Source organism: Nicotiana tabacum, chromosome 22 (assembly GCF_000715075.1).
Source record: "Nicotiana tabacum cultivar K326 chromosome 22, ASM71507v2, whole genome shotgun sequence".
Taxonomy (NCBI): Eukaryota; Viridiplantae; Streptophyta; class Magnoliopsida; order Solanales; family Solanaceae; genus Nicotiana; species Nicotiana tabacum.
Window position 1 is genome coordinate 144,437,851 of NC_134101.1, and position 12,167 is coordinate 144,450,017.

The following is a 12,167-nucleotide window of genomic DNA, read 5'->3' on the forward strand; positions in this document are numbered from 1 at the left end:
TTTATACTTTACGTAGAACAAAATAACAATGATTGGGGAGCAACTCCAATTCCCTATAATTTTTACCCATTGTCAGCAGGGAAGTTAATTCTGCAGGTTGATAAATCAAGAGGGCAACAACTTTGTCTCCAATATTTGAGATGGTTTCTTGAGATAGAGATGACTTATCACTTTGCAGTGTATCACAAAAACATCCTGTCAATTCTCCATTTTTGTTTTCATGCAACTCTGAAAATTCCTTTGGTATTTCTATTATACATACTCCATAACAGGACAAAGTTCACAAATTCCATAAACTAGTTAATTCATTGTGGTTTCATGTGATAACTCATTTTCAAACTTTGAGCCTATCCATGACCACGGCATTACACGCCAAGTCCTCCTAAAAAATTTAATCTTGAAATTTTCATTAACTTGAGACTCAGACTGCAAATGGATGCCTTTGGGCTATAATCTCATTTGAAAGAATGGGATCAATTTGAGCTAAACAAATTAATACAAATCTAATTGCTAAAGTTCAGGTGGAATAATTTTTAAACATGATAAATGCTCTTTGCTGCCAGTTGTCATATATTTAATAACTTATACTATCTTCCTTAAGTGTAGTCAGTACCATTACTTGACTTGAGCCTGTGACAGCTGATTAAGATGAAAGGTATACAAATTAAAAATCAGACTGCAGACAGAAGGTTCGCTGTGGAAATAGTCATTATTCTGAATGGAGAACCACTGCACGAATTTAACAATACAGGGAATAGGACAAAATGCGCATGCATATTATGCAAAAGACAGCTTCTCAGTGCATTAATTCAGTAAATATATCCTGTATTCTCCAGACTGTAATACAGCAACAACCTTGCTGCAAAATTTGCCTGCTCTAAGAGACCCCTATTATGGAAGAGAGAGTTTAGCTAATCGAAAGAAGCCCCATCTACCTGGTCAGCAGCTTCTTCCCGGGCTTACACCAGCCGAAAGTTGCAGCAAAGGCTTGTCATACAAAGAGGAGAAAGCGCAATAATTCTTGTCAAATGTACCCTTCTAGGAATTGACAGTATTTTAGCGGGCTTCTAACAGCATCTAATAGAGGAGGGAATTGAACACCAATGAATTGAAAGCAATGCTGCAAACAAAATTGAATTTGTGAGAAAATTCAATACTGAAGTCTAGTAATAACTAGGCTACAAACAGGATATGTTCTCTCTTTTTTGTCTAACTGTGTGTCCCAGCCAGCTCGTGCGACCTCAACAATTCAACGGGGTACCTACTAGCTCCCAGCAACACAGGTAGATAATTTTGTCCCCCAAGGCTTAGGCAGATGGGAATAGATCACTTAGCGTTTTGTCTCTTCTTGGTTGGGATTTGAACCCTGATCTCCAAGGTTTGCACCCAACAGGAAATGTTATCTTTTGTTATGTATATAAGTTCTGAAAAAATTTATTTGCAAAGCATATAAAGAAGAATGAACAACAAATTATCAACTCCAAAGTGACGTCCATTCTACTTTACTAAGTTCTAGGTTGCGCGGGTACTTGTACTGATAGGGATATACTATGTAGACATGGAATAAGAAGATAGCGAACCAGGATTAAAGTAAGAACAAACGCAAGCATCAAAATAGAGCGCACACTTAGAAACAACTGGTTTTCGCCACCTAGTTAATAACCGCCCTCCCTGTAACTTCAAATATAATATCCATAAAATACTAATGAAAAATAAACAAACAAAAAGGAGTTAATAATTCCTTGAACTTAGTTGTCCATTACCATGAGCACACACACACACACACACACACACACACACACACACACACACACACACACACACAAATATATATATATATATATATATATATATATATATATATATATATATATATATATACAATAAAATAAAACAAAAAGATAAATGATTTCTTCCGATATGTTCTTAAAACTTTAATGGACAAAGTCATCTGGTACCTGTGGTGATGGGAGAATTCAGAGATCTAGCTTTCACCTTGAATTTAAGTCATATCGATATATTAACTAAATTTCTTACTTCATGGACAATTACCAATTGGCAAAGAAAATGTTACTTCACAAGTTTTGTTGTGACCCAGCATCGAACCATGATGTTCATTGAACTAGGAATATCAACAACTAGTTTCTTAATAGCAGAATGTTCTTGGACAACCAAGCTTCTTAAATCCATGATTTTACTCCTTTGGAGGGAGCTGCAACACCATTTACAAAATTTAACTTTAAATTGATTCTTACTCCTAGTTCCTGCCTCTCTAGACCAACACAAATCACAATCATATAGTGAGGGAAATGAACTCAATCAAGGTAGTCCTATAAGCGAGAAAAAAAAGACTTGCAATTGTTATCTAATTTCAAAAAATTGTGTCATCTAAATATTTGTAGAAAACGCAAACATAGCTTGAAATTCGTATTGCTTCCTTTAGTTCTGATAATGCCATTCATGTCTTCATTTATTCGAAAACTAAATTTTAAAAAAAGAACACCAAGAATATAAGCTATATACATCAGGTAGCTATAACATGATTTATACCCCACAATTTGTAAAAACTATCAAAATCATCCCAACTTGACTATTGTGCCTGAAACAAACAATTAAACCCGCTTAGTGCTTAACTGCACTCGTATTTTTTTAGTAGAAAAGATAGTGAAAGTCGATGAAACTGATTTTTCTGAAGAAGAAAGAAACTTGATAATCACAATGTAAAATTTTATTGGCGAAGGTTTCTTCATCTCATTACCTTGATCTTCTTACCGTTTTAACTTAGTTATAGTTTCTCTCAACTGTAGGCAATAACAAGAGGAAGTGGGTGTTTGATGGTTAGCTAGGTATTTAATTCTAATGGGTAGATGGGGTCCTTTTATAAATTTTAAAAAATTTGGGGTAAATTTTTAAATCTAAAAGTTCCTAAGTTGTAGATCTTCAACGAAAAACTAGTTCAAAGCACTTTTTCGAATTTGAAAATCCATTTCCAAGTTGGATTTGAAGAATTGTGAAATTTTCTTAACCAAACATTATTTTGAAAAAAAAATTGGAAAAAAGGAAAAATAGTTATGTCCAAACGGGCCCTAAGATGTTTTTTTTATATTGTATCAAAACCAAACCTATTCAAAATCTTGGTTTACTCGGTGTTGGCTCGCCTATTATGTTGTCCAGGCGTCAAAATGTCCAGCTTTGAGTGTGCGGCACAATGTTATTAAACCATCTCTTCGCTACTTAAGGCAATGAAAATGATGTGAACGAGGGGTTGTTGATTCATGAGCAAAACCGTGCGCTTCAAATAAGTGTGTAATTCAATCAATGACTCGCGAAGTAAGTCCAACTAGAAACGGTCTATTCTTCAATCTCAAATTTGAAGAGTTGGATTAACATCAACATTCTTGTATGTCGGATGCTAAAGTTAGGTATTTTGATTGAAATTTGATCATCATAATACTAAATTCATATATTTAGGGTATTTCTTTAATTTTCCGTAAATTTTGTGATTCACGTTAAAGAAGCATGCTCTTCACTTCTCGTTTATCGCTTCAAGTCCCATGGACCTTGTCACCTTTTGTGCTTGTCGCTTTTAAAAATAATGGACTGTGTGGGAGGAGTGTTAAGTGTCTATGTTGGATAGTTTTCTCTTTGCTTGGTCTTGGACAATCCTCGAGTTAGTTTTGAGGTTGAGACGTTGAGTTAGGCCCAACATCCATTTTCTTTACATCATCTATCTAGGAAAATGACTCTTAGACCTGAGTGGATGTATAAGCAGAAGGCCCACATGATGTGTTACGGATATGCTATTCCCATAAATTGAAACTGGGGGAGTAGTATTTATTATATATTGCGTGTGTATCTTGAATGTATATGTTATTTTGATAACGGTGGTGTCCGAGTCAACTATGTTTCACCTTGACTATTCCATATAAAGACAACTAATGATTGCCCAAAACAATTAACGAGTTATTTGAAACAATTCACAAGAAGAAAACATGAAATAAGACCATCATTCTTGAAAATGAAGAAGATCTCCCATAGCCATAGGATACTTTTTCCATATGATTGGGCGTGTAGGACCAGTAGTAGTAGCAACTCGCCTGATTATGGGATTCCTAAGTAGTTTTGGCTGAATCCTTAATTTAACATTATTCTTTTGATAAACATTGGTTCCAAAGATGTAAAATTCTCCCCAAGTACATTTTTGACTTAAGAAGGTATTTATTAAAATGGTGTAAATGTCCAAAAATGTGTTTAGGGAAGGAAGACAAATCTTGGATGCAGCCTTGATTGCAAATAAATCTAATAATCTAGTTGACTTCAGGTTAAAGAGTGAGAAACGGGCCTATATGTAAATTGGACTTGGAAAAGGCATATGACCATGTAACTGGGGCTTCTTGGATTTCATGATGAAGAGGATGGAGATGAAAGCATTGGATCCACTTATGCATATCTACTGTAAAATTCTCGATCAGGGTTAATTGGAAATCCTACCCAAAAAAAAAATTAAGGGAGGGGCCTGAAATAATGAGATACTCTATCACCATGCTATTAGTACGAGGAATAGCATTCAGTAAGATGATAGACAGAGCACTGTCAGAAGGTTTTTAAATGGATCCACAACCAGGAAGAGGATCCAAGATAGTTTACATGTGTCTCAACTGTTACTTGCAGATGGTACATTTGTGATGTGTGATACTAAAAGGAACCAGCTTAACAATTTAAAGGAACATATTATTATGGTTTTAAGCAGTTCCAGTACAGAGAATAAATACCGGCCAGAGAGGTGAACAATGTGGATAATTGGAGAGGTTCTCAACTATGATGTTGGCTCTCTCCTGATGACTTATTCAGGATTACAGTTGGATGCGACAAATATGGATATTGCAGTAAGGGATCCAGTGATTTTAAGAACCGAACAAATGCTCAAAAATATGCGTCAGATATATTTAGCAAAGGGGCTTGGAGATAAAGATAAAAGAGTGTATTTTCCAGTATACCGATGTCATAAATGACCCTACTATATACACCAACAGCACTAGCACAAAGATCGGAAATATAACGGCAAAATTTTCTGTAGGGTACCGAGGGAATTTAAAAAATTATTATCTTGTTAGATTAGAAACAGCACATTCCGTATGAAGTTGGGAGCATTAGAATTAGGGATTTTGGGAGTGTTCAACAGACACTATCAGGAAACCCATATGAAGGTTTGAAGTAGAGGAGAAAGCATTGTGGAGGAGCATTGTTGCCTATAAATACAGAGTTCAGAAGGGGGTACATGATTACTGTAACAGATGTGCTATGTGTGAAGACCAATACGAAGACACCGACCACCTATTGTTACATGGTAAAGTTGCCTACCAACTTGGAACATGATATTAAGTCTGTCGGAACTTAAATGGTCCATGCCAAGGACAGCTTTGCAATTTCTGCAATGCTGGTGTAGAGCTGGTCTAAACAAAGCTTCTTTCAAAATATGGAACTCCACTCAGGTAATAGTATGGTGGACCATCTGGAGAGAGAGAAACTCCAGCATTTCTTAAGGCAACAAATATACTTCTCTTAGTCTTAAGCTTAAACATATTCCTGCTAAATTTTGGAACATCAATGTTCTAAGTGAGTCTGATGCCGTATTTGACTTTATCAACTCAAGACACAACCTGTGAAGGCTTACTGATAGGTAGCTACTTTGCGATGTAACTACCAGACGCCAGCACTTTCTTGTTGCTGTTCTCAATCAATAAAATTTTATCTTAACAAAAAGATGGGGAATGGAAACAAGTTAGACCAGGCAACCTTACGCAGCGGTAGTCTGGAGGAGCATAAAAAAGGATGAGAAGAAGTTTACAGAAATGTAAAATATGAAACCAGAATCAATGTCTGAAAATAGATATCGATTCGTGAAACTACTCTCGGGCAGAGACAACAGAAATGGAAAGGCAACAAAGGCCACGAGTTCACAATTAAGTCCATCAATAATATATTGCTTGTGAAGGGGAAGGAATTCCTCACACTTCAATTTGGGTTCCAGAATAGTGCTAGAAAGGTGTCATTCTTTGTCTAGATAGCAACACAAGGATCCATTGTAACAGCAGCAATCTAACAGTTTATGCTAGTTGGCGTTCTGTGTGCGTGAAGGCAGAGCAAGATGTAACATTAATCATTTGATGCTATAATGTCCACCTACAGAAAAGTCATGGTGTACAGCTAAGTTGCTCCGACACGGCAGATTAGGTGCCGCACCTGTGTCGACACGACACTAGTATGGGTGTGGGTATGAGATCTGTACCGGATCTGGTCAAACAATTTTGGGTACTTTGACCGCGCCAGACGGAAATTCGAGACGAGATACAATTTGATTCCCGAAATCAGAACTAAAACTAGGGTAAATTTGAAGAAAATAACATACTTTATCTGAAAAATCAATCATTTACTTATCTATAACTTGAGAATAAAAAAGCACCCACACTTTACAAGCTATACATAAGTATTCCACAAAATTTCTTATAATTTGTAGATATTTTTATATTTTTATTTTTTTGAATTATTTTTAGCTGGATCCCCGCACCCATATCCGTACTAGGATCCATATCCCCGAATCTTAGAATTTACATCTCGAAGGATCTGACCTCTAGATCCGCACCCGTATCGGACACCCGCACCCATGTCCGAGCAACTTAGGTGTACAGTGTGAAACATGTTTGGAATTAGATGGTGGCACAAAGTAGAGAGCTATCAGTCTATCACTTTGAGTGGAAGTGCAGAAGCATAAAATAGAAAAGATGAGCATTTTGGACCTGATTTGGACCACATGGAAAGAAACAAATGTGATGTTAATAGAATATTTTTAATTTCTCTACAGTTTTGGTACACATTTGGTAAGCGGACTCATAGAGGATTGGATGTTATAGAGAATCATGTTCCTGTGCAGGATTCTATTTAATGTTTAACATTTTTTTTGGTAATTAAGGAAAATTTTATTACCAAGGAAAAAATATTTACAGACGAAATGAAAAACCCCTAAAACTGGACACAGTCCCCAGTTTTAGAAACACCGGCCTCAGAATCTCCAACTAGCTACAAACATCACGAAACTACAACTGATATTGGCCGATCTATTTAATGTTTACATTACGATTTACATAACCTTTTATCTTTACACAAAAAAATGGCAATCCAAAAAAAAATTAAGCCACAAGAAAAGATCGGATTTATTTTATAGATAGCTAAGAGCCTGACTTTAAAGAAAAAAATTTGATCACTTTCTCTCAATTACTCTACTATTACTATTTTTCAGCGATTTGGCTTCTTAGACAATTGAAGAGAACTGAACTAGATCTCTTTCACTGTTTGTGCTCATGCTAGTTGTTCATTAGTCTTTTTCTTATTTTGTTTCTCGATCTTCTACTTTTCTTCACCATTCTTCCTCTTTTCTTGGTGCTTTTGCCAGTTCTTCCATCTTTTTATTGATCGGAAATATTTGAGTTATGTGAATTAGCATATTTCTGCGGACTAAAAGGTCAAAAATTCTTAAAAGGATATGTTATTTATAGTTTTCATGTTCAGTTTGAAATAGAGACGTTACAAATGATTAATAGAAATCAATTCCCAAATAAATTACTTAGGTAAGGCTAGAAGTTGGAACATTTTGTATCATCTCTATGATAGAATTGATTATTTTGCAAATTATGAGTCACAATCCTGAGTGAATAATCCAAACTCATGCCAGTTGATTATTTGGTTGAAGAACCTCAAGCTTTTCATTTCCAGTATCAAATTTAAAGCATACCCATAAGTCAGTTTATGCAACTTGGAAAACTGCAAGTTGATGCCTTCTCTGATAAAGGAGAGCACATGTGAACTTTAACTAAAGGATTGTAATGTAGATATATGTATTCACTACATCAGTATTCAATTTACAAGCTTGTGCATGAACCATATTTGTAGCGTCATTTTTATATTTCAGCTTTATTTTCAAACAAAATAATGTAATATTAGTTGTTTATATTACTTAGGAGCTTGTTCTTTATGCACAAATATCTGAGCAAAGACGTGGATCATCCTCCTATATTGTCAGGTGACGATTCGCTTACGGTGGGAGAATTTGAGATGGTTAGGGCTACAAGGGACGATGCCGAGCACATTGAATGAGGCACTATTCAGTTGGGGCTGAGTAAGACCAGGCGAAGGGTGTGGGATGTTGCCCCAGTAGCACTCATGTGGGTCTTATGGAAGGACAAAATTAGGAGAGCTTTTGAAGGAATATAGAACGACTATATAGATTTGAGGAATAGTCTCTCATTTTCTAGTTTCTTTTTGGTACATCCATTGAGGTTCCAATTTGTAAAGAAGATTGATGAGTTTGTAGAGAATCATATATCTTTTTCTGATAAAGAGTTGATAATCATATTCTTTTGTAGGTTCTCTACCTTTTGGTATGCTATTTGTAAGGGAATTTTTTCCATCATTAGTAAAATAATTTAACTTATTAAAAAAATCAGTTGCTTACAACCTTTTCCAGTAAGAACAAAAGTTTATCAAGCACCACTTTACTCTTTCCTGGGATCCTGATTCTGAAGAGCTTTATTGAATGAAAAAGTCATGCAACTCCATTGTAAGTAACATAAGCAACAGGATAAGGATTCACCAAATAAGTAAGAAAAGCTCGCAAAATTGTCACAAGCAATAGAAAAATTTTCATACCTGATTGATGACTAGCAGTCAATTAACCCCAAAGATTAATCTAACAACACCTGCTGGCATCGGTCCATGCTTATCCAACACATTTGCTTTTGACCAGATCTGCTACTTGGGAGCAGCACCAATCGATTATGAGAACTTGGTTATAACAATAATGGCTGAGCTCAGCAATCTGGCTTCTATCCAAGTGGGGCCATCAAAAAAGTTAAAATGTAATAAAAATGAATGCTAGCGCACCTATGTTGCTCGGACTCTCCGAAAATGTCAATGAGTGCTTATCGGATCCTCCAAAATTCCCTTGAGACCAGCTATACTGCTTCTCAAACACACATTTCAAATAGAATTCTAATAAAAGGAGATTTTCCCACATCACAATCCAGCCAAAATTCATCGCACAGATGAACCCCATTCAAAAACACACTTTTCACTGGACCGTGTTGGAAATGTCGGAATCAAGTTCAGATATTCATGGTATTTGTCATCCTTCGACAGTAATTCTACAACAAGAGATATTGTTGATAGATCTGGTGAAATATGTTTCTCTGCCATTTTCTGAAGAAGGTTTACTACCTGTGGCGCATCATTGTTATCACAGAAACCTCGCATAAGTGTATTAAATGTTACAACATTAGGAAAACATCCCTTCTTTTCCATCTCCAAGAACAGATTATTTGCTTTTTCTAATTGACCAATTTTACAGAACCCATGAATCATGATAGAATATGTAACAACAGTTGGGACCAAGCCTTTCTGGGATAAACTCTCAAACAATTTGGTAGCATCTTCAAGCTTTCCTCCTTTACACAACCCGTCAATCACACAGTTAAAGGCATCAATAGTGAGTTCGTGTCTTGTCCTTTCTAGAAGATGGAACAACTCCATTGCCTCCATGAGGCAATTATTCTTGCAAAATCCATCTAATAATATAGTGAAAGTTGAAGAATTTGGTGTCACACCACACCTTTGCATCTCGTCAAATAGTTCTCGGCCATCCCCAACTTTTCCTCCTTGAAAAAGAGCAGTTAACAAAGTGTTGAATGTAACTACCGTTGGCTTATAATCCTTCTGAAGCATCTCTTTGTAAATCCTCCAACCATCGTCTATTCTTCCGCACTTGCAATAGCCATTGATTAAGATATTGTAACTTATTATGTTGTGTTCCTCGCCCTTAGCAGCCATCGAAACGAACAACTGCCTTGCATTATCAACCTTTCCCTCTAAGCAAAATCCATCCATCAACGTGTTATACGTAAAAGAATCAGGTTTTTCACCCCTTTGTATCATTAAGTCTAACAACGCACTTGCTTCTTCGGTTCTCCCTTCCTTACAAAGGACATTCATCAAGGCATTGAATGTTACAACATTCGGACGGATACCTTGATCCACCATTTCATTAAAGAAAGCCTTCGCTTCCTCCCACTTACAAGCATCTGAAAGACCATGAACCAACAAGCCATATACTACCACATCCGGTGAGATTCTTTTCTCCTTCATCTCCGAAAATACCTTAACCGCCTTATCTACCAAACCTTCCTTGCAAAGTCCATCAATTATCATGCTATATGTCACTACATTCGGCTTAAACGGAACACCAAAAAGAACATTCCCCTTGGACATTTCTTGATGCAAAACGAGCGCCCTCTCAGCATTACCACTCCTACACAACCCATTAATCAAAGTTCCCCATGTTTTAACATGAGGCTTATATCCCAATTCAACTATTTTCTTGAAAAGCCCCACCGCCTCGTTAATCTTATTTTCCAAAAAAAGCCCTTTAATTAATGATGTGAAAGTTACAACATTTGGACTATAACCCCTCTTAAAAATCCCACCTAAAACAGAAAACCCTAAACCCACTAGTTTCATACTACAAAAACTGTTCATCAAAATGTTAAGGGTGATAAAATCAGTTGAATAATTTACAGCAACCATCTTGTTATGCAGTGAGATGACATCATTGTAGTGCTTGATTTTCGCAACTGCACCTAGCAACATGTTGAACGATGAAATGGGTGGTGGGGATTGCATATGAAGCATGTTATCAAAGTAATTAAGTGCATCTTTAATGTGGATTTTTCCTGATTTACAGTCATTTTTTAGGAACTTCTCAAGGGAAATCTTGTTTTGCGTTGGCTCAATGAATAAAGAGAAAAACTTACTACTTTTAGCAGCAGACAGACGAGCTGAAGTTTTTGGAACTATCATCTTCCTCAGAGGGCTGGTGTCGAAGAAGGAGACAAGGTGAGAGGTACGGTTTTCCTAATAATGTGGGAATTATTTTTTATCAAATAGAGTATTTATTTGATGTATTAAAAACAGTAGTACTACTATAGTTTCTATAATTTTAAATTATACTTAAACAAAAATGATGAGTTTTGTCATTTTATTTATTTTGATCAATATACTATTATTGATTTTTATATTTTATATAGAGAGAAGAAAATTAACAATCAAATATTTATTTTAGCAATGCCGAATTTTATGTCAATATTAAATCTTATTATCCACTCAACCAAATAACATAATACCATTTCAATGTTAAGTGCCCGTTTGGACATAAAATTTGATGGAAGATTTTTCCAAAAAGAATATACTTTTTTCGAAATAAGCGTTTGTTCATAAAATTTTCAATTTTCACTTGAAGATGCATTTTGGAAATTTTCGAAAAATTTTAAAAACTGCAAAAAGCTGTTTTTCAAAATTTTCACTCAAATCACTCACAAAACTTCAAAAACAACCCAAGCTGAAATTTATGTCCAAACGCAACTCTAAATTTCAAATATCATTTCCACTTGAAAAAAAAATTTACCATTTTTTTGAATTTTACAAATCTTATGTCCAAATGCCTACTAAATATGCCAGTTTGAAATTATAAACTTATGTGGACCGGAGAATTACCTTTTTAAATTCTTTTGGCAAAAAATAATAATAATATGTATATGTATATTAGAAATCAAATTAAGTCATTTCCAGGAGGAAAATAACCAGCATGCAAGCTTTTTTTGGGTGGTAACTGTTGTTTTCGGTAACTTGAGAAAATATTATCAAAACACAAATTATTATTGTTTAAAAATGTTTGTTAGAAAAAGATATTCTAAGACTTGTTTTCCAAAAGGTTCACGTACCACTTTTAGTTGCTAATTACCAACCAACTGTTTTGCCGTCTCTCTACTCTTCTACTTTATTCTTTACACGAGTTGTGGCAATGGCAAAGCATGCAATTAATAAATACGTCTTGCCTACAACCACGGACAGCAAAGGGGTGCGGGTCGAAAATGGGTACTGCAAAATGAATAAATTATTTGATCCGAATGCAGTTAATAAATATGTCTTGCCTACAACCACAGACAGCAAACGGGCGATGCGGGTCAAAAACGGGTAATGCAAAACGAATAAATTATTTGATCCGACCTATATTTAATACAGATAGAAAATGAGTTAATTGTAGAGCCAGAACTAGGATTTCA

General features: G+C 35.5%; 1 protein-coding gene across 3 annotated transcripts; it reads right to left on the reverse strand.

Annotated features, from left to right (window-relative positions):
• Nucleotides 1-660: 660 nt before the first annotated feature.
• Nucleotides 661-10,976, reverse strand: LOC107824320 (uncharacterized). Of its 3 annotated transcripts, none has more exons than XM_016651068.2 (3): nucleotides 8,938-10,976; nucleotides 8,704-8,802; nucleotides 661-1,120 (listed from the first exon to the last, which is right to left on the reverse strand). In XM_016651068.2, the coding sequence occupies exon 1, from the start codon at nucleotides 10,903-10,905 to the stop codon at nucleotides 9,088-9,090; it is 1,818 nt and encodes a 605-aa protein (XP_016506554.1). In that variant the 5' UTR covers nucleotides 10,906-10,976; the 3' UTR covers nucleotides 661-1,120; nucleotides 8,704-8,802; nucleotides 8,938-9,087. The 3 variants fall into 3 exon arrangements, with proteins under 3 accessions (XP_016506554.1, XP_016506556.1, XP_016506553.1); XM_016651070.2 differs by having other exon boundaries at nucleotides 8,704-10,685; nucleotides 10,860-10,973; XM_016651067.2 differs by having other exon boundaries at nucleotides 8,704-10,976.
• Between the last annotated feature and the right edge of the window lie 1,191 nt (nucleotides 10,977-12,167).